At 47.1% G+C, this 21,888-nt stretch overlaps 1 protein-coding gene across 1 annotated transcript in view; it reads right to left on the reverse strand.

The window, feature by feature from the left end:
* Window positions 1–21,888, reverse strand: part of Kmt2a (lysine methyltransferase 2A) — a 79,783-nt gene that overhangs the window by 14,453 nt on the left and 43,442 nt on the right. The window contains 21 exon segments of the mRNA XM_032910990.1: window positions 128–208; window positions 698–2,174; window positions 2,177–4,936; window positions 5,102–5,284; window positions 5,651–5,811; window positions 6,730–6,808; window positions 6,926–7,043; window positions 7,743–7,901; window positions 9,023–9,160; window positions 10,915–11,021; window positions 11,224–11,417; window positions 12,245–12,318; window positions 12,603–12,713; window positions 13,421–13,594; window positions 14,778–14,962; window positions 15,829–15,951; window positions 17,631–17,751; window positions 17,971–18,066; window positions 18,380–18,526; window positions 21,140–21,253; window positions 21,712–21,843. Of these exon segments, the coding sequence (XP_032766881.1) occupies window positions 128–208; window positions 698–2,174; window positions 2,177–4,936; window positions 5,102–5,284; window positions 5,651–5,811; window positions 6,730–6,808; window positions 6,926–7,043; window positions 7,743–7,901; window positions 9,023–9,160; window positions 10,915–11,021; window positions 11,224–11,417; window positions 12,245–12,318; window positions 12,603–12,713; window positions 13,421–13,594; window positions 14,778–14,962; window positions 15,829–15,951; window positions 17,631–17,751; window positions 17,971–18,066; window positions 18,380–18,526; window positions 21,140–21,253; window positions 21,712–21,843 (6,734 nt within the window).

Below are 21,888 nucleotides of genomic sequence, written 5' to 3' on the forward strand. Positions count from 1 at the left end.
CTGGGATTAAAGACATCTATCCATACCAAGTGATGCCTATCAAGAACGCTCTTGACAACAAAACAGAACCAGTGCAAGTCAGGAGGGAGCCTGTTTTACATGTGGTAAACAGTCATCTGCAGCTCACCCTGCAGGCTGCCCACACTCCTTCTGTGATGGCTGTTCCACTCCAGCTGCATCCTGCTGCTCCCTGTCCGCCCTAGGAGTCCTACAAGAAAGAATTGATCTTTTCAAGCAACTGTCAGCAAATATGCATTGGGCACATAAAATTCATAAGCCTGCAACAGTAACCATGGTCACAAAAGCTGGTAAGAGGGCAGAAGGGGAAGGGAAATGTCCTCTATTCTTTTTATGTTATACTTCCAATGAGGTTGTTAAAACACAGAGGGCTCCATGAGACTTAGGAGCCCTTGTTCGTCTGACAAGACTATCATTCCCTCACATCCCCGCAAACCTCGGCAGAACAGAAAGAGACCCAATGTGAGCACTGTGTCTGAAATAAATCAAAGTAAAGGACAATCAATGCTGCAGTCCCCAGTCAAACCATGCACTGAGAAGCTGGTCTTTGCTCTCTGATCACTACCAAAAGCCTAAGTGCTGAAAACTCTTGCTCGAGTACCATGTCAGTGCCTTGCAGCCGACTCACACCCAGGGCACACAAGTCCACAGCTGCGGAATTAAGTTGCACATCACTTACCGCTTAACTGAGGGCTGGGGCGCTGGGTTGGCTTCTCGGTGTGGAATGTGTGCTTCAGAACTGGTCCGCAAATGGGAAACTTTGTGCTTCTTACCACTCCCCTTGTCTAGGGGCAGCTGAATCCGTTTGACTTTTGGTTTTGGTTTAGTGGGACCTGGCACTGAGGAACTTCCTGACTGCTGTCCAGAGGATGGGGAACTCCCTGGAGAGGTGGAGCTGGCTTGCTTAGCTGAGGGCAAAGTCTTGTTCTGCTCTAGCCTCACACCGTTAGGAGCTTCTGCTGTCTGGGTGAAGTTGGATGGCTGGGTCCCCGGAGCAGAATCAGGATCCCGATCCCGCTGCAAAGACAGGGTACCAGTTTTGCCAGCTAGGAGCTGGTTTACTCGCTGTAGCTTATAGTGTTCTTCAGCCTCCCCGGGAGGGGATGCAGCTGTCATGCCTGCAGTCTGAGAAGAGGGGAGCACGCAGATACTAGATGCTGCTGTCATTGCAGCAGCAGAGGGAGTCTGTGAGGTCCCCAGCTGGGGGAACATTCCTGAACTTTGTGGTAAAGCCACAGGCTGGTCCTGAATGCCCAGGCTCTGGTGGCTGGCTTTGATTAGAAGATGACTTATTGAGCCAATATCTGGGGTCCCAAGCAACCTCTGGTTGGCTAAGGTGACATGTCCTGGAACTGATGTGCTACTTGTAGGGGTTGTTGTAGTTTGCATGGACACCACATTCAGGACGGACGAACCGGATGCCAAGGCAGACACAGGCCCAGACGTGAGGTGGCTAGTATCTTGGCTTATCGTTGATGAGCCCGCCCCTGTGGCAGTGGTTCCACCCACACTCTGTGGGGGTAACAGGGGTGCCTGTTCAAAATACATGATGCCAGATTTAGATCGTTTAATGATGTTGGGGACAGTTCGGTGAGATGAAGGGTTAAGTGACCCCAAGTCTAACAGACTGGGGTGGTTTGAAAGCTGGGAGGGTGTGAAGTTAATCAGTGTCATGTTAGAAACCACATCAGAAGGGGCAATATTTGAAGGGGCACTAGAGGGAGCAAGTTTTTTATTCTTTCGAGTGTGCAGACGAGATATGGGTCTTTTCTTGAGTCCAGAGGATGGAGTGGTCACTGTAGTAGTAAGGTCTGTCCTCTGGTTGGCTTCTGAACCCAAAAGCTGGGGATCTGGAGGAGGCTGAACCCCAATAAGTAGGCCTGAAGGAGGACTGCTGATGTTGGGTGGGAAACTACTTTGAGCAGCTGCAGGGAAGGAATGTAAGTGCTGGTGATGAGGCATGGAGAGCAGTCCTTTGCTAGCAGGAGGGAACAGAGACTGAGAAGGTGGCAAGCTTGGATTTAGTCCTGTGGTTAGGGTGAGCCCACTTCCCATGGGCCCCAATACCGAGGTATTTGTCTCCATCACATTGGGTGTAGAACTAACAGGAGAGGTCAACTGGATTTTTTGGGTCACTCCGTTTGGAAGAGTCTGAGAACATAAAGTGGCTGCATGTTCTGATTAACAACAATAAGTTTCTCAGTGGCTGGTTTCAGGTGGGGTGGAGTGGTCTGGACAGCTGCATTAGAGATCTGAGATGGGCCGGGGCTATCAGTAGAATTGGGCACATACTTCTGGTTCTGGATGGGAACAGTGGGGGAAACAGGTACCTGAAGGCCAGGAGTGCTACTGTTTCTAGTTAAATCCTGGTTGTTGCCATGACCTTGTTCCACTGATCCACAGGGAGGGCTGGAGATATGGTCAGCATCCATGTGTCCTTGGATGAAGTGGTCAGGAGTCATGTGGCCTTCGGGAGCAGGGTCTACTCCCGGACTCAGCAGGGCTGGGTCGCCCTCGGTAGAGGCGACTGACTTTTCTGTGATGGTCACTCGCTTCTCCCCTGAATCTGAGATTACGGCCAGTCTACTGGGATTCTGGCTGGGGACGGTGGGACTGCGGGTGGTCAGGACAGAGAGGTCAGACGGCAGCTCAAGAGGCAGCTCAAACTGCTCCTCTGCTGAGATGGAGGAGGAGACACTACTGTCCACAGGCTCTGTTGCTGGCAGCTGCTGAGAGAACACTTCAAAAAGACCCATATCCTTTTCCCGATTACTGTCGAGACCCAGTCCTTCACCAAGAGTCAAGAGCTCAGAGGAAGAGGACTCCGGGCTCTCACCCAGAGCCTGCATAGACGGAGTATTCTTTAGTACAAAGTCCATGATGTCTGAAGGCAGGATGTTTCCACAGTCGTCGCTGTTGTTATTGTCAGAGTCTGACTTCAGGAGCTCGGTGTTGTAGGTGTCCAGTAAGTTTTTGTCTGAGGGGGTACTTGTGTGGACCCTGCGGCTCGACTCCAGGGAGCTGAGCTGAGCTTCCAGGGAATCCTGGCCCTGCGCTTTCACTCTGCTCACAGAGTGGCAGTTATCCAGCTTTGGCTCGTTTTTGTGGCCAACAGCACTCTTAATGACATGCTCTTTCTCGCCAGCATCTTCGGGCCGATCAATCTTTAAGTTTTCGGTTCCATTTTCTTTCCCATTTCTCTTTGGAATCTGGCTGCTTTTCCTGCTTGTGGCAGTGACACTGGTGTCACTCTCTGTCCCGTCATCCACACCATCCAACTGTGAAATTTTTGGAAGATCGCATTGTTCCTCCTCCCGAAATAAATTATGGGATGCCAGACGCTCGTCCCCACCAGAAGAAATCACTGTCCTGGTGAAGTTGTAATAGTATAAGTCGTCTTCATCCGAAGTGCTCAAGTCATCGGCCCCGTCTACCTGGCCTTCTGCTGATCTCTTTCCTCGCTTCTTCCCAGTGGAACTGCTGTAGAATGGAATGTCTTCTTCACCGTAAGACCTGACTCCATAGAGTGGGGTGAGCCCAAAGAACATGTTAGACCGCGCACGCGCGCTGCGGCGGGGGTACCGCCTTTTGAAAGAGCCATCCTCCTGAGGCTTGGGGCCATCTGGAATCATCAGGTTTCTGTCCTGTTCTGGAAGATTCTGATAGTTGTTGCTTTGAGGATCTTGGGATGAGGTATTGTTGGGGCTTGGTTGAACCCCTGGGCCAGCTCCCGGACTTCTGGAAGCTGAGGCTGGCTCTGCTGGACACGCTGACTCCATGTGTGCAGGGGAACCAGGGCCGCTTTCTTTCTGGGTGTTTTTGGACTGATTCTCACTTTCCATTTTCAGAGGTGTCACTTTGACCGAGCACTTCCGGGGTGCCTGTAACTCCTTGGAAGATCCTTCCACTTGTGTGGATTGACCTTTAGGGACTCCTGAAAGAGGAAGGACTTTATCCCCAGTCTTATCAGATGAAACATTATTACATGGCCGTTGCCCAAGAAACCCAGGAGTCAACACCTCATCAGCAAACTCTGGCTTTAGGTTTCCTTCCTCACCAGTTGTCACCTGACCAGGTTCCAAAAAGGATTTACTGGAATGCTTTTCTTTGCAAGTCTCTTTAGAAGACTTTTTCCCTTTCTGTCTCCTATCTCTGGAACTAGACCCTACATGTTCATGCAGAATGGATGGCCTGTGGCCCACACCAGGGAGCTTCAAGGTTTTGATTTCGCCATCTTCATTTGGAGAGGGTTTTACTGACTGGGTAGAATCCATGTGCTGGTCTCTGTCACTTCTTTGTCCCCTTAAGTGGAGCTGTGGGTAGGAGACTGTTTCTTTAGAAAATGGCACTGTAGAGGCTTCGGCAAAAGTGCCAATTTTGCTAACGTTTAGTTCCCCAGGAGCTGCATTAAGAACCTGTGGTGCCAGTTTAGGAATTCCAGAGTAAGCTGTGTTATGTGCAGATCCATCTGTGCTCTTGGAACTTGGAGTTCTGTTTTTCTCTCCCTTTAATGAGGAGCCTTTGGGTGCCAAGTCTGAAGCACTAGACCGCTTCACATCTGAGGATGACGACCCGTCCAGATGACTAGTTTTGGAGCCTCCAGTGACCACTGTCCTCTGTGAGCCTGAAGAGACGGGAGTGCTGTGCCCTAGATTAGCACTTGAATTCAGCGGCCCTGCACGATCCGTTGCTTTGGCACTGGACTCGGGATCTGTAGCAGTCCCAAGGCCGGGGACTGAGGAAACACTACTCCTGGAGTAAACACTCCCAGTTCTCACTGGAGACATTATCCGGAGCTTGGACCGCAGTGGTGACAAGGAAGAAGTACTGTGACGCCTAGAGCCAATGCTCCGAAGACCAGAGGACAGTAGAGGGTCACCGACTGTGACAATTTCGTGAGTGGTTGGGGTAGGACTTCCTGAACAAGGGAGAAAAAAGAAGACCAATCAAGGACAGAACAAATGTGCCAAGTCACTAGTTCAACCATTTGGATATACCTGTTATAGGTAACTTTTTGGTTAGTCAAAGTCACAAAGTTAAGGTTGCCCAAGAGAGTGGTCAGTGAGTCAAAGAAGTCCTTTACCTGCAGAAGGCAATGGGCGGCAGCCAGGGGACCTCTGTGTAGGGGAGTAGCTGGGTGTTCGAATCCTAGGGACCTTTGAGATGACATGGCAATAGCAGGAGCTTGAGGCCTGTGAGCGAGGCCGGTCTGGTGATGGAGGACTGAGAATTGCAGCTGTGCTCTGACTGTCCTTACATGAAGCTTCTATGATAAATGAAAACGTGTAACTAAAAGAGCTCAGTCAAAGTAGCTAACAAATGAATCAATAGAAAGCCAGCTCGCTATCGGGGCTCGCAGGCTGCGATGGGCTAACGGCCTCAAATCTGAGTTCAGTCCCTGCAACCCATGGTGAATGGAGAGAACCGAGTCCCACAAGTTGTCTTCAGCCACATCTCATGCACATCACACACACATACACACGCACACACATGCACACACACACAGAGTGCTATTAGATAAACGTCTAACTGGAAACAAATGAGGTATCCCGAATTAAATGACTTTGCCATTTTTCAATCCCAGTGCATAGTCACAAACTTAAATTCAAGTCCAACTTGGATTGGGACTAACCTATAAATGATGATGGGCTATGGGCAATGGTCCTATTGTCATCGTGCTCAACCGTGCTATTGATATCTGGCTCTACGACAGGTGGCCGGCACTCCATGATCTTGCATGTGTACACGCAGCGCTTGCGGGCATCTGTGGTGCTCCAGTATACCCGAGAACACCTAGCAAATGGGAAGAAAAAAACCCACAACAGACGATATACGCACAACCTATCATTTCCCAAATTTCTCCCCATCATGGGTTCTCTGGTCTCCTCAACTCAGAGAATATAGCTTTATTTCTTAGGTTCTTGGTAGAGATTGTTCAAATGTGGTGGTTTTTTAACTTTGTGAAGTCCCTGATGTTTCTTATGCTCTCAGAAAGTTGTATGACTTTAAACAATACCAGAAATAGTAAAATGTTCTAAACCACTGAAAAAGACAACTAGTAACTATAACATCACTGCCTTCCATGAAGGATCAACGCCTTACAGTGCACTGAACTTGAGACTCTAAAAACAGCTCAAACACAAGGCACTCCATTGTCAGTAAAGTCCTACAAAACAAGGGAAATACAACTGCTTCATGTCTGTACGGAGAACTATCAGGCAAACACAAGTGGTAAGAGAGCTGGAATTTAGAACTGCAGTATGCATTCCAAAATGAGGTTCTGAAGAGGGAGATGTACAAGGCTCTCCGTGTGGTTCTAGCTGGCCTGAAACTTAGAGAGACCCACCTGCCTCTGCTTCCCTCCCAAGTGCTTGTGGATTTGATCTTACATTGTCGGCTTGTCAAGTACTTCAACAATTTAATTCACACAACAGGTTATAAATTGTTTGCTTTGAGATGGGGTCTCTCACTATGTAGCCAGACTACATTTACAGTCTTTTAGCCAAGCAGAGTAATGCAAGCCTATAATCCCAGCACTCATGAGGCCGAGGCCCGGGACCGTGAGTGTTGGACAGCCTGAGACTAACAATGAGAACTGGCTGGTGGTGGTTTACTATGGTTAACCGCAGCTACCCAGTACCCTCCACATTTAACAACCCACGCTGTTGGAGCAGTGCTGCAGGGCTGCCGTGCCCTCTTTACTGGACTTACTGGTATCCAATAGGAAAGAGTTTATCCTCACAGTCAGAGAGGTCATTCAGAATCCCCAAACAGTCGATCGTCATTGAGCCTAAGCAAGGAAAGGAGAAGGGGTGAGAAGAAAGGACGAGGAGAAAACTTTCTAACCGAGGGAGGGCCAGAAAAGCACAAATGGTAACCTAGCCTTGCCATCCCTGACAGCCCGTACCTATCATCACGTGGACGCTTTCTGGTTCCAAGCCGTTGAGGAACTTCCTGCGCAAGCTGATTCCTTCGAAGTCTACAAACACTCTTCTGAAGACTTCAAATCCATTCTCAGGGACCACCTTAAATGAGAGCCAAGGTTGCCATCAGTGACTGTCCCTTTACACTTTCAGATCCCAACCTCTGGAGGCAAATCTTAAAATCGCCCTTCTGTTTTATCACCACCCTTTGCTTCTCAAAACAGGAGATGATGTCTTCAGACATCTTTTTTTTTTCTTTTTTTTGGAGCTGGGGACCGAACCCAGGGCCTTGCGCTTGCCAGGCAAGCGCTCTACCACTGAGCTAAATCCCCAACCCCGTATTCAGACATCTTAAAGAGACAAAACTGCATTTGCCATCTTGCTATTTTCAGTATTTCCTCCTACATTCCTAGAGATTTCCAAGGGTGAGGAGGAATCCTCAATGCTTATTGCTAAGCGGAAAGGTTACGAACTGCAAGACTGCAACCACAAGAAACTTGAAGTAGAAGCTGATTAGATGAAAGGTAAAAGTACTTGTAGATATTAGCAAAAAAAATAATAATAATAAAATAAAATTTAAAAAATCAGTGGGTTTTAGGGGGAAAAGCAGAAAAAAAGAGCCAGAAAACAGAATTCTTAGGACAATGAAAATACTAATTTGAACTAGTGATGTATACACAGTATCAGACATTTGTCTAAGCCCACCCTTTGGCTAATTTTACTGCGAGCTTAAGTCTGCTCTGAGATAATAAAGCCTGTTATAAACAATTTCAACAGAAGCAACCAAACAGCTGAGCTCACCTCGCCTTTGATCAAATCCCGATGCCGCTGACAGTACACTTTTTTATCGTCCAGAAAGACACAGTTCTTGGCACGGGAACACATGAAATGGTAGTTGCTGGTGCAGGATGTGAGGCAGCAACCCACGGTGGCTCCTGGCTTCTGGCAGAATTCACATCTCTGCAAGGGCAGAAGAAACAGCCCTGCTTAGACTGGCAGGCACTTTGACACGCGTCACCTCTATAGGCTCTCCCTTTCTGAGCATCCGGTGCTCACTCTTTACTGCTAGCCTGCTGAGTTACAGGGAAAGGGTACAAACACACTTGGAAACTAGATAATTTAAACACTGCAACTGGATTTAAACTTTGGACTGAAACAAACTTTTCCCATAACGCACGGCCGATTTACTAGACATGAAACTATGAAGAACAATGTCAAAAAAAGCACATCCTTGCAAGAAAGCTGTTACGTCCCAAAACAACTCAGTCTGACTAAAATTTTACTAGAAACTAGTTGTCTCAGGGTTACTATTGCTGTGATGAAAACATTGTGACCAGAAGCAACTTGGGGAGGAAAGGGTTATTTCATTCACACTTCCATGGAACAGTTCATGATCCAAAGCAAGGAAGGGCAGGAACTCTGACAGGACAGATTCTGATGCCCAGGCCATGGAGGGCGCTGCTTACTCACCCTGCTTGCTTGCCCCCCCCCTTTTTTAGACAAGGTTCTCCGTGTAGCCTTGGATGCCCTGAAATTCATTCTGTAGACCAGGCTGGCCTTGAACTCAAGAGATCCACTTGCCTCTGCCTCCTGAGTGCTGAGATTAAAGTGTGTGCCACCACCTCACCCAGCCCTCATCTTGCTTTCTTACAGACCCAGGACCACAAGCTTGGGCTACTCTATTGGCTACATCCCTTCTGGTGACTCCTTAGGGTCAGTCAAACTCCAACTTTGAGACATCACCCCTTCGATAACGCTGTGATACTGTGACTGCTCTGGGCTGCTACAACATCTCTCTCTCTCTCTCTCTCTCTCTCTCTCTCTCTCTCTCTCTCTTCCTTGTCATGTATGCTCATAGGGTTTACTCTCTGACCTTCGGAATGCTGATTTAACTTGGCCTCTGGGCTAATTCTGTCGCATTAAGCTGATGCTTTTTTCCTTCTTCAGAGGATCAGGCCTACAGCACACACCACTACTTACCAGCCCCGACAGTGCTGCCAAAAGCCTCAAAAACCAGGGCACAGAAAGAGACTAAAACCACTAGGGGGTTTCCTTCATAACTGCGCACAGTAAGTTCTTACCAGCTGCTTGCCCCTAATCACAGCCATATGCACGTTCTTTAGTGAGCCGTCATCATCTTCAAACACCTCTGCTGACCACAAAGCACAGTTCACATGCGTCCACTCATTTTGGCCAATGTACAGCAGACGGCCAGCATCCTAAAGAACAGAACCAAAGGACTTCATGTTAGTTTGACCTCAGACAAGATACCTCGAAAAAAAAACTATAATTCTTTAGAGATTAGATCATAATCCAGTTTTCATTCTTTCTTCTACATTCTTTCTCGAAATTTCTCCATAAATGGAAATATTTTATAATTCTATTGAAAACAAAACAAAACAAAACAAAAAACAGTATATGGTAAGTTTACATAAATATACATACTTCTTTAAAACCATATTTAAGATTCAATTCTCCCAGACCGTACTAAATAAAACCTTTCCCCAGAGTGCAGGTGGACCGAAACAGGTCTTTATGCACTCAGATACTCTAATACCTACCCACGTTCCCCCCAAACGATGCATTTTAAGCTCCCACTGTAAAGCCATTAAATAAAAACTTCACATATATTTTTATCATTTAATCCTTATAACCATGCTAGGTTAAACCTATCTCCTTGTGGGAATGGAGACATGGGCCAGAAGTTAAGAGTATTTCCTAGGTGGGCAGTGCACACCTTTAATCCCAGCACTAAGAAGACAGAGGCAGAGACAGGCAGAGCTCTGAGTTTGACGCCAGCCTGGTCTACAGAATGAGCTCCAGGACAGCCAAGTCTACACAGAGAAACCCTGTCTCAAATCCCCAGCTTTCCCCCAGGGAAAAATCAACTTATGAACCAGGTATAGTGGCTCATACCTGTAGGGAGGCAGAGGCAGGTGGAGCTCTGTGGGTTCAAGGCCAGCCTGGTCTACAGATTGAATTCTAGGACAGCCAGAGCTACACAGAGAAACACTGACTCAAAAAAATAAAAGCAAGGGGTTGGGGATTTAGCTCAGTGGTAGAGCGCTTGCCTAGGAAGCGCAAGGCCCTGGGTTCGGTCCCCAGCTCCGAAAAAAAAAAAAAAAAATAAAAGCAAATAAACAAATGATGCCTCGGATCATCTTCACTTTAAGCATGGAACTGAGGGCTGCTGAGGTTAAGCTCTTGCTAAGGTTAGCAGGCAGGAAGATACACAACGCCCTCGGGCAGTCTGTCAGAACTGGAGCTGGTAACTATTCTGCTACTTACATTAAACAGAGGCTATGGTGTATACAACTTATGTCTGATGAAGACTTCAAGTATGTTTGACAATTACTTATCAGTAATTTCATTTATGGCAGATCACTTTTCAAATCAACTAATCACTTATTTAAGACTCTATAGAGCCATTACTGGAGTGACGGCTCAGTGGTTAAGAGCACTTGATGCCTTGCAAAGAACCTGGGTTGGGTTCCCAGGGCTCACGAGCATCCATAACTCCTGTTCTGGAGGATCCCACGTCCTCTTCTGACCTCCACATGTAGTACACACGCAGGTAAAACATTCATACACATTAAAAACCCTACAATTTAAAGAAATCTCTAAAGCCAATCACAGAGCCAGTTGTCTATATTCCTAGCTACTAAGTGGGGCTGAGGCAGGAGGATCAAAAGTTCTTGGCCAGCCTGGGCGACATGGTAAGACCCTGTCTCAAAATGAAAACAAAACCAAAAATAATCCTAGGTGCCACAAACTCATTAAAATCATCAGGTACCGGGGTTGGGGATTTAGCTCAGTGGTAGAGCGCTTGCCTAGGAAGCGCAAGGCCCTGGGTTCGGTCCCCAGCTCCGAAAAAAAGAACCAAAAAAAAAAAAAATCATCAGGTACCGACACCAAGGACAGATGGTCACACGACGTCCTTATTAACCCGGACCGCACACCCCAAAGTACTTACGTTAGCACTGTCATCACCATACATCAGACACAGCGCACACTGTCGGTTGTCATCTATGCCTGGGGGTGGATGCAGTTCTGGACTGTCTTCTCGACTCCTGTCAGTACCTTCGGATCCCAAAGATATGTGGTTAAAACTGGCAGCACTACGGTTCTCTAGGGAGAACTCAGCTTGAGCAGAGCCTAACACAGACCCCTCAAAGGTGTTACAGCCATGGTGTCTGGAACTGTCCGATCAAGTATGTTAAATTTAGACTCAGTGGGCCGGTCATTTGCATCTAGGTACGTAACGACTGTTTGGATGACTTACTCAAGATTGGGGGTGTAGGAGGATGGAGCGGCGTGGGCGAGTCCGGCTCTCCGGGTCCTTTGGGTTTGGGAGCTGGAATGATTTTCTTCATTAGAGGAGGCTGCTCGGTGTGGCTGCTCTCCTCTCGCTCCTGCCACTGAGCATAGTTATGGTCAAGTGAAGGTGGTAGCACTGCGTTGGGTAACATCCCACTGCTGGAAACAATCAGCCGACAGGTACTTACTGAGTGCCTGCGACCCGGCCTGCGGCAGCTGTCCCCGCCAGCCGCTGTCCCTGCCAGCCGCAGGCATCGGGCGCACCCACGACAAGGCCTCCAACGCACCCAGGACACGCCAGCAGTGCCTCGAGCGCACCCACGCCACGCCACGCACAGAACGTAAAACTGCCTCACTGTACGTAACACCTTAAACACTTCAATTCTGTCTGGGACAGGCTCTCACAATGCAGCCCAGGCTGGCCCTGAATTCCTCATCCTCCTGCTTTAGTCTTCCACCTGCAGGGAGTACAGGTGGACACTAGCACGCTTTAAGGTAACAGCCTTAACATGTGACTCTTCGGGCTGGGGATGGCTCTCAGTGGCAGAATACGTGAGGTCCTGGGTTCTCTTCCCAGGACCTCGGTAGGGGAAAAACTGCATGCATAACTTTCGATTAAACAGAAACAATGATTAACTCTACAAAAAAAAAAAAAAAATCAAACTAGGTTACGGGGATAAAATTTAAGGGGTACATATTGAGAATAAAAGCAGGAGGAGGCAGAGGTTGCGGTAAGCGCCCCATTACGCTGCGGCCACAATGGTGTTGCTCTAGCACACGCTGCCCACGGGCCACATGTCAAATTAGGATTTCAACGAGATAACAAAATACAAAAAAGCCCCAGCCTACGACAAACACGAATGTTATGTGTCATTTCCAAACACAGCACAGAACAGGCAGGCCAGCCGGTTGGTTTTAATACTAAAATCCACAAATTTAATCTACAAACGTGAGGTGTCCGCTTCTCACTGGCTGCCCTCACTTACTTGTTTGATACTTTATTTGGCTCCCAAAATCTGGACTTTTTGACACTGAACCACGGAAAAACACGCTCCATTTGCTAGAAGAAAACAAAGAGAATGAGAATGAGAAAGTTCCTGTAGATCCCAAATAAAACCAACTACACACCAGTGTCTCAGGCAATGTGAGGAGGACCTCAGGCCAAGGCAAATCCATTTATGCTGGTAACCGTACCAACTTCCAACCTCCTCCCAAAGGATTAGAGGGGAAAAAAAAACCCAAGAAGCTTTCGACATAGCATAAAGCAGGAAACAGAAGAGAAGGTATTCATGGGGCAATTACACACGGTGTGCATCAAAACCATGAATTATTAATCTCATTCACCCGAATAAAGAAAGACTTGACCATGCTGTTGGCTTTTTTTATCTCTGGCTGCCCTCCATCGGAATTAATGGCTGCCTGAATGATCTTCACAATATCGTCGCTGAACTCCAACTGTATACAAAAATAAAACATCAATAATTCACAACACAGTAAGCACTACGTTCTCAAAACCACCTCTCCTCCTCCCTCTACCATCGCCCAGCACAGACACCCAACAGGAAACCCACAGCCTATTTTAATACAGTGTAATTACTCCCTGAGCCCTTTAGGATTCGGTTCACAATTGAGGCAATCACGAGATGCCAGGCTAAGAAGGCAAACAAACCGTCTCTGTCATGGTAAGCGCCCAAAACAAGCTCGCAGTTTGTATATTTGTACTCGAATGAAGAAGCAACAGTAAATAAGGATGACAGAGCAAATGAGCCCTCCCTATGCAACCTTAAAATCATAAACTTCACGGTCTCTATCTACAAATGGATAAATGAGAATGCAATAGTCAGATATAAGCTTAAAGGGGAGACATACTAACTTCACATTAGCATTTTCCTTAAGTAGTTTGGTGCTTCCTCGTAACATTAAAATAATTTAAGTAATTCAGATGAAAGCCAACTGAAATAATTATTTTAGGTACCATCATATCAACACCCTTCTGAGACATACGGCTGAAATAACTCCAATTCTGGGGACCCTGAAGCGACGTGACACCTCTAAATACAGTATGAATCACTCTGGTATTTACTTATACCCAGCTATACTTTCAAAAAACCAAGGAAGCGGAAACAAAACACTTGAAAATTGGTCATGTGCTCCTGACGTACCACAGATACATAGTTGCCCTGGTCCATTTTCTTCTTGACTCCCTCGAGGTCTAACGGCTGCTGTTCATCCTGTTTGCTGACCTCAGTAAGGACAGGAGGATCTGGCCCTTCTGGGGAGCTCCGGGAAGGTATGCTCTCCTCGGTCTCAGGGTTTAAGTCTGGAGGCTTGGCAGCCTGTTGCCAGGAAAGAGGGTTCTGTCACCACACCCCGAGAAAGAAGCACCTGTGCACATCCTATTAAAACTAGTAAGGTGGCACCGGGAACAACACAGAACATGAAAACGCCAGACAGTTCCTAAATTGGAGCTAAAAAAAAACAAAACAGGTGCTAAAGACGGACCTGTTTTCTAACAGCGGAATAAAACCAGGCCAAAAACTGTGTCCGATACTTTGAACAGACAGCCAAATAGTTTCCTACACCAGAAATGGGAAGAGACATGGCTTAACGGGTAACAGTGTGGTGTGCCATCAACACACATATATACACACACACACACACACACACACTCACACACGAGTGATAAGAAAGTCGGGGCTTTACAACGAAAGATAAAGCAGCACCAGGTCCTGTGCTAAGGTGACACACTCGCTCTTCCAGCAGGCTTAGTTAGTTATAAAGACCACTCTGTAAATTGCTACAGACAACAGGGATTTTTATGCTGCTTGCCAAAGTTGCCTTTGGGCTCAAGCCTCCTCAGCCCTTGCTGGAGAGGCAGGGTTTTTTTTTTTTTTTTTTTTTTTTTTAAAAAGGCAACCAACATCAGGTTGCTCCCCTGAAGAAGCCCGTCACTGAATCCCCATCAATGTCTGCACACGAGGCTCAAACTTCCTTTTCGTCTTTCTTTTTTTCGGAGCTGGGGACCGAACCCAGGGCCTTGCGCTTGCTAGGCAAGTGCTCTACCACTGAGCTAAATCCCCAACCCCTCGTCTTTCTTTTGAGATGGGAAAATTACTATGTAAACCTCAAACTCACAGCCACTGCCTCTGCCTCTGCCTCCCGAGTGCTGGAATGATAGGCGGATTCCACCACACCCAGACCAAACACCACCCATTTGGCTCGGTGTCCGGGAAGGGTGGACAGGGTATAGACCCCCTAGAACTGAGGTTACAGAGAGCTGTGAGCTGGGAATCAAACCTGGGTCCTCTGCAAAAGCAGGGCGTGTTCTTAAACACAGAGCAAGCCCTCTAACCCCAAGGTCCTATTCTTCGCTCTAAAAAACTTCCTAATGTTATGACAGAGAGAAGAAACAATAAAAAGTAAACAAAGAATGAAGCTAAGAGAAGCGGGCAGCAAAACCAGCCTTATTTCATCACCCACCCAAGATCACACCTCAAACCAGACGGAACCTCTGCCCACCTGGCGGTACCGCAGCAAGTGACTGGTAGTCCGGGAATTCAACAGGGCTGTGAGAACCTGCTTGAGGGATGCCTGCAGCTCCTTCTCCAGGGCCAGTCTCCACTCTGCAGGGTGCCGCTCAGTGCAGTTCACACACGTGTAAGCCACGCTTTCCGGCAGGTTAGACAGAATCTCATACATCTCGTCTAGGAAAACAAACCCAGAATGTTGAGGGCCTTTGCCGGGCAGGGGAGAGAAAGAGCGACTATCCCGCTGCCCCACAGAGCTACATGCGAGGGTCTGAGCTAAGCTGGTAGTATGACAGCAGTGGTTCTTAACTTCCTAATGCTGCCACCCTTTAAGACAGTTCCTTATGTTGTTCCACAACGTTACTTTCCTCCCTACTTCATAATTGAATTTTTGTTACTGTTTTGACCCCCCAAAGGGGTTGTGACCCCACAGGTTGAGAACCGTATCTTATAGGATATGCACACTCTGACCCCGAAAGGGGACATTATTAATATAAACTCATGACTAGATAGCAAGCAACAGGTTTGGAGCACCATCAGGGTTTGGCGCCCAGAAAGATATCTGCTGAGGAGAAATGAGCACACATGATCCACTGATGCTGTCACGGTTCATCCTCATTATCAACTTGATAGGATTCGGGCTCACACAGAAGATACACCTGGCTGTATCTGTGAAGGGGTTTCCAGAGAGGCTTAATGGGGGGGACCCACCCACAATGTGGGTGGCATACGGTCCTATGGGCTAAGGTCCCAAACTGAATGAAAAAGGAAAAGAAGAAAACCAGCTGACACCACAGGCCAAGATCACAATGCTCTCCTACCACGATGGACTGTATTCCTCTGAACTGTGAGCAAAATAAAGCCTTCCCTCCTTGCCCTGGCCTCTCATCAGATCACAGCAGTAAGAAAGAAGCTGGTGTAGCTGCTCACTCTGGAGGCCCAAAACTAAACTACGAAGAACCCAATGACACCCCAGTGTTAGGTCCCTCAGTGGCTGTATCTGCAGCACTAGAAAGAAACTAAAAACAACAAAAGACTCCAACCTTCTGTACCTGAGAGACTCTCGCACTTGGAGTGGACCCACCGATCGCATTTCCCACACTGCATCATCTTGCTCTCGTAGTCATCGTCATCGTAGCATTTGTCACAGAGAGGGCAGAAGTTCCCTGAAAGTCAAAGTTGCAGCCTGCTGTGGACCACACCAACGCTCTCACAGCCTTTGGCTTCTGTGTGTCAACCTAATCTAAAGCTCTCTGTCTTCTGAGTCACTAGTGAACACTAGGAGAGGGCCGTAGGGTGGTCACCCACTAGGGTATTGAGAGAACTGTGGGCTGCAGACACACAGTCTCTTGAGACACATCTGTAAGGGCGGCAAGGTAGATTTTAATAACAAAAAAATGGAGGCATCTGTAACTCCAATCTATGAGGCAGAGACAGGAGGACTAAGGACTAAGAGTTTAAGGACGGCCTCAGCACACAGGGATGTGGTGGGAATCAGAAGGAACAACATATCTTTTAAACACAGTGTTTCGGCTTTTAAAGAGCTGACAATACAGGAGTAAGAAACGGTAAATTTTTTCCTTGTCAGGTCTCAAAGAAACCCAGGACAAGGTCCATGCAGTTCCTTTGGCTCCTCTATGCCATCCTCACCTGCCCTCCTGTACCCCAAACTTCTCTGCCACAGGGGCCTGCTTTCACTGCCCTCCCTCAGCCTCTCACTCCTGTTTCAGCCACTGAGCTCTCGGCCTTCCACCCTTGGCCTCTGCCCTCTTTCCTCTCTCCCCTCTTTCCTCTCTCCCCTCTTCCTCTCTCGCTCCCTAACATCCCAACCTCATGGCCCAGTATGTGCTCCTCCTCTGGCTGTTCCCTCTCATATCTACATAAGCCTGCTCCCCAACCTTACCTCAGAGCAGTCCTCACTTTCATTCACTGCTATTCGTCTTAGAACTCAGACCAGTACTTTCTAAGACTCATGTCTAGGTACAGCCTTACAGACAGGCCCGACTGACCCGTGACCCCCACATTATTCACTGTTTAATAAACATCCTCAGGAGGTAAGGCTTATCTCCTGTGGGGCGTGGCCCACACCTGCAGTCCACGCACTGAGGAGGGGGAGGCAGTGTGGACCACACTGCAGGACCGACAGGAGCGTGTCAGCATCACTGTAAGCTGCTGAGTGCACGGCTGCGGTTTTAGCAGTTTATCTTTCTGCAGTGCTAAGGACTGAGCCCCGGGCCTTGCAATCTCTGGGCAGGAACTGAACTGAGCTACCTCTCCGGCTTTTTCCCCCTTCACTTTTTATTGAGACGGTCCTGCTAAGTTCCCCTCTGCACCTAGCATGCTAGGGTTATGGGCCTGTGTTAGGGTCAGACTGGTGTGATTGCTGAAATAAAATGCTTACACACCACCTGAACTCATTCTGAAGTCAAATGTGTATTTACCACATTTGGGGCCTACTGTTTCAGAACAGTAGTTTCGAAGTAACGATACTCCCCATAATTCTTCCTATATCAATTAGAGAAATGGTTCAAGCTGCTGTCTATGTGAATAAAAAACAAGAGGCACTGGGAGGTGGCTGTGCCTCTAATCCCTGCACTTGGGAGGCTGACACATGTGAGCTCAGTGACTTCAAGTTCAATCTGGTCTACATAGCGAGTTCTCGGACAACCAGGGTTTACGGACCCAGTCTCAAACAAAACTAGTAACAACAAAACAAACAAAAAATAAAAGCAGGAACAGAACATGTGCCTAGCCTGTCTAAGACACAGTGAGGAGGGTCCCACATCCTTCCACTAAGTCCCCACAAACACTAAACCGGACCAGTCACTCACTCAGCACTAGGTACCTTTAGCAAAGAGTTTGGCACAATCATGGCACAGTGAAAAATCGTGAGACCACTGTGCGTCCCACCCTTTGCCTGGAGTCGTGGATCCACAGCTCTTGCAGCGGACACACTTGGTGCAGATCTGGAAAGGAATAAAAGGCACTCAGTAGGAATCTGTTGGGCTAGTTAGTATCTTCTGTGATTTACGAAGACTGGAAAGGCAATTATTCCTAGGTCTGACTTCTTCACCGAGAAGAAGCAGCTGTTCCGTGGCAGGCTAAGGAGGGGTAACCTGCTACAAGCCACCAGCCTCACCCAGCCACCACTATGCTTGTGGAAGTAGCACGGTGTGTGTACCCACCCACACTTTCTTTTTCTTCGTGGGCTTGGTGGGGTAGTTTGGTCCCAGGCACTCGGGGTGATAGCTGTTTCGGCACTTGTTACATTCCAGCAGCTGCTGCAGGGGGACAACAGCGAGAGAACAGATGACACCAGCGTCCCCACTGAGACACTCCAGCGAACACACAGAGCCACTCAGTAATAAGTGATACTTATAAGTAATAAGTAATAATTTATCACACAGACTTTACTTATTTTGGGGTTTTATTTCCTGAAGTCATTTTCTTCTATTTCCCAAAAATTAAAAGAAAAATCAAGAAATCATCTTCTGTCAGAAAACTGTCAGTAGACAGTATGCATTGACACAAAATACGGGTACAGAAGGCGAGGATGGACACAGGGAGGCTCCATGCTGCCAAGACTAGGTCTACCTTTGTAGCCTGATGCTGTCTTCCACAGACATGGCAGAACTTGCAGCGGCGACAACACCAGTTTTCCAGCTGGTCCTCCAGAGGGCGCTCATTCTCCTCTAAGCAAAACTTGTGGAAGGGTTCACAACACACTTGGCAATACACAAACTGTAGCAGGAAGAGAACAAAGCGTGTAGCCAGGGTGCACGGAGAAATAACAACCTCAGTGTATTTACATTCTGTGGGTCCCAGGCATCCACTGGCGATAAGCCAGTGCACCAAAATGTGAATCTTGCAGTCTTCCAGGATGCACATGAAGAAAACAGCACAATGACCTCCCTCGTTCAGTGATACAAATTCTGTCTCGTAGCTGACACTATTAGAAGTATAACCGGCCAGGGTGGTGCACACCCTTGATCCCGGCAGTAGAGAGAGGCAAGTGGTACTCTGTGAATTTGAGGCCAGCCTGGTGTACAAAGTAAGTTCCTGGCTCAAAAAACCATTGTTTAAGATTCCTTTTGAGATATATATAAAACAATACATGAAGTAAAGTAAATTTTATTTTTATGCTTCCCTCAAATATCTCTTTAAGTATAGGTCTATGCAAATATCCTAAAGCTTGAAAAGAAAGAAAGAAAGAAAAAAAATACCTAAAATATTTCTGGTCTCAAGTATTTAAATAAGAAGATGTACTTGACCTGTACTTAATTTGACATATGGAATTAAGCAGTCACTTAGCAACACAAGAGATTCAGGCAGCCAAAATGATAAAATGATAAAAACAATGTAAGATTTAACAGGGCGTGGTGTACACCCCTCTAATTCCAGCACTTAGGAGGCTAAGGAATGAGGTGAGAGTTTGAAGTTTGAGACTGGCCTGGGCTACACAGAAGGCCCTGCCTCGAAAGGTGGAATAGAATGTGCTAAATGCAGGAAGAGAGACGCCAAGAGGTACAGACAAACTGTACACAGGGGAGCTGGGTGGGAGGAGGCAGGAGGGCTTTACTGCGTGCGTGTTTTGATTCTTACAGACACTGTGAGGATGACCCACACTTCCCAGCCATCATTAAAAAGTACATTTTATATTGGCAGAGGATTGTTAAAAATACAACAGCCAGTACCGCTCTTCCCAAGGACCTAAGGGTAATGCCTTGCACCCAGGTGGTTCCAATTCTTGAAAATCCTGGGCCTCCGAGGGCGCTGCACTCACAGGGACATGCTCCCATACAGAGATACATATGATTAAAAATATTAAAAGGAGGACTGGAGAGATGGCTCAGAGGTTAAGAGCACTGACTGTTCTTCCAGAGGTCCTGTGTTCAAATCCCAGTAACCACATGGTGGCTCACAACCATCTGTAATGAGATCTGATCCCCTCTTCTGGTGTGTCTGAAGACAGCGATGGTGGACTCACATAAATAAATCTTAAAAAAATAATAAAGGTAATATTAAAAAAAAATCTAACAACCCTCAACTTTCTTCTGAGCAAACAAAAGCCCTGTTTTTATTACAGGGACAAGCGGTTAGACTTCAGGAAGGCCTGCAAGTAGGTGTGAGCAATGCACCAGTGTTAGCTTCCTAATCTTGATAAGGATACAGTGGTCACACACGCGTGTCCTCGACTCAGGAAATGCACCCTGTCACAGAGGCAGAGCGTCATCTGCTTGCTACTTGCTCACAGTCTTTAGAGAACAGAATATATAACTTATGTGTGTATACATTTCATTTCTTATTTTACACTTGATCTTAGCTGGAAGACTGAGAATCATTTTGTATTTTTTGGAAAATTCATATAAGCAGAAACAGAAAAAGGAACTCTGTTCACATCTGGAGAGTCTAGAAGAAGGCACGAGGTTTTTGTGTTTTCCTACAAGCCTGCCCTAAAATACGTTACCATAAAAAAATGTAATGGAAAATCCCTCAAGCAGTGGTTGTAATCTGTAGTAGTACAGTGCAGGCTGTGCACTGCTGCTCACTCATTCTTTTTTAATCTCTGGCCCCTAATTCTTTCTTTTCTCTTAGTCGGGGTCTTACCACATGGCTAGGCTGAAGTTCACAGAGACCCCGCTGCCTCTCTGCGTCCTGAGTGCGGAGAGAAGAGCGGCATTTTTGGTTTTTTGTTTTGTTTTGTTTTTTTTTTCAGAGCTGGGGACCGAACCCAGGGCCTTGTGCTTCCTAGGCAAGCGCTCTACCACTGAGCCAAATCCCCAACCCCAAGAGCGGCATTTTTATGCTGGCTCCTCCACTCCATTTTATTTTTATTTTATTTTATGGTTTTTCAAGACAGTGTTTCTCTGTGCAGTCCTGGAAGTCATTTTCTAGACCAGGCTGGCCCCAAACTCACAGATATCCACCTGACTCTATCTGAGTGGTGGATTAAGGGTGATGCCAGCACATGTGGGACCTGGACCAGTGCTTGGTCACTGGGGGGCTAATGACCGCCCTACCATATGGACTACACTCTTATTTGTCCTTTTGACTTATCGATCTCTATTTTGCCCATTTTCTGCTGTGTATTTTTCTACCTCTTAATAATTGCCAAGAGTTTTTCACATTCATAGCATTCAATATAAAAACCAACGGCAACCTTTTTTTGTTCTAAGAGAAAAGTAAGAACTCCATAATAAAGACTAAATTAAAGACTAAATTTACTACTAGATTTCTAAAAATTAAAAAAAATGCCCAGTAGCTGTCCCAGGCAAGGAGACAAGACCTGCTAACTACTAAGAGAGGAATACAGGAATACAGCCCACCGTAAGAGGAGACAGCAAGGCGCCTTACCTCTACATGCCCACTACTGGCACAGAGAAAGCACACTACTCTGGGTGTTATGGGAACAGAGGTCAGGATCCCTAAGCCTCCCATCTCCCACACATTTTCTGCTTCACAGTCTTCCTGTGGGGAGAGAGACATGAAGATCACTTATGAAAGCTTCGCAGTGTCGAAACAAGGACAAAAAGCATAAACACAGAGGGCCGCCCGCAATGGAGACGCCAAGAGCGTTTCACTGCTCTAAAGCACCCTAAACTTAGACGGTAACTATTGGAAGCCACTATGGGAGCAATGCTACTAAAACAGCTGCAAAGATACACCAGGTCTGCATGTACTAAGCTTTGCTGGCTCGGTAACACGAGTTTGAAATAATCCTCTTCCCGGAGGCTGCTCAGAAGCCTGTGCTTTTCAACCAGCCTGCAAACTGGCCTCAGGCTGACTAGGCTTCTGTGTACCTGAACCAGCCTGTCAGCTGTAGTTCTTACTCATTCCTCTAGTGGGCGCTGTTTCCCCATCAACGCACACCTTTTTTTCAAAAGGTCATGCTGCTCAATCAAGGCATGATCTCTAAACACTTTTACCTTAAAGTCCACCCTGATCCTGTGGACTCCATCTGCTGGGATTTTCTGCTTGGAACTGATGCCATTCAAGAGTGGGTTGAGGATGTTCAAAGTGCCTGCATTCTCTTGCTTACTTACTGGAGGTGGCTTCTCCTGAGACGGAAGAGGAATGCAGAAAACAGTGAGTTGCCCTCACTT

Source organism: Rattus rattus, chromosome 8 (genome assembly GCF_011064425.1).
Source record: "Rattus rattus isolate New Zealand chromosome 8, Rrattus_CSIRO_v1, whole genome shotgun sequence".
Lineage (NCBI taxonomy): Eukaryota > Metazoa > Chordata > Mammalia > Rodentia > Muridae > Rattus > Rattus rattus.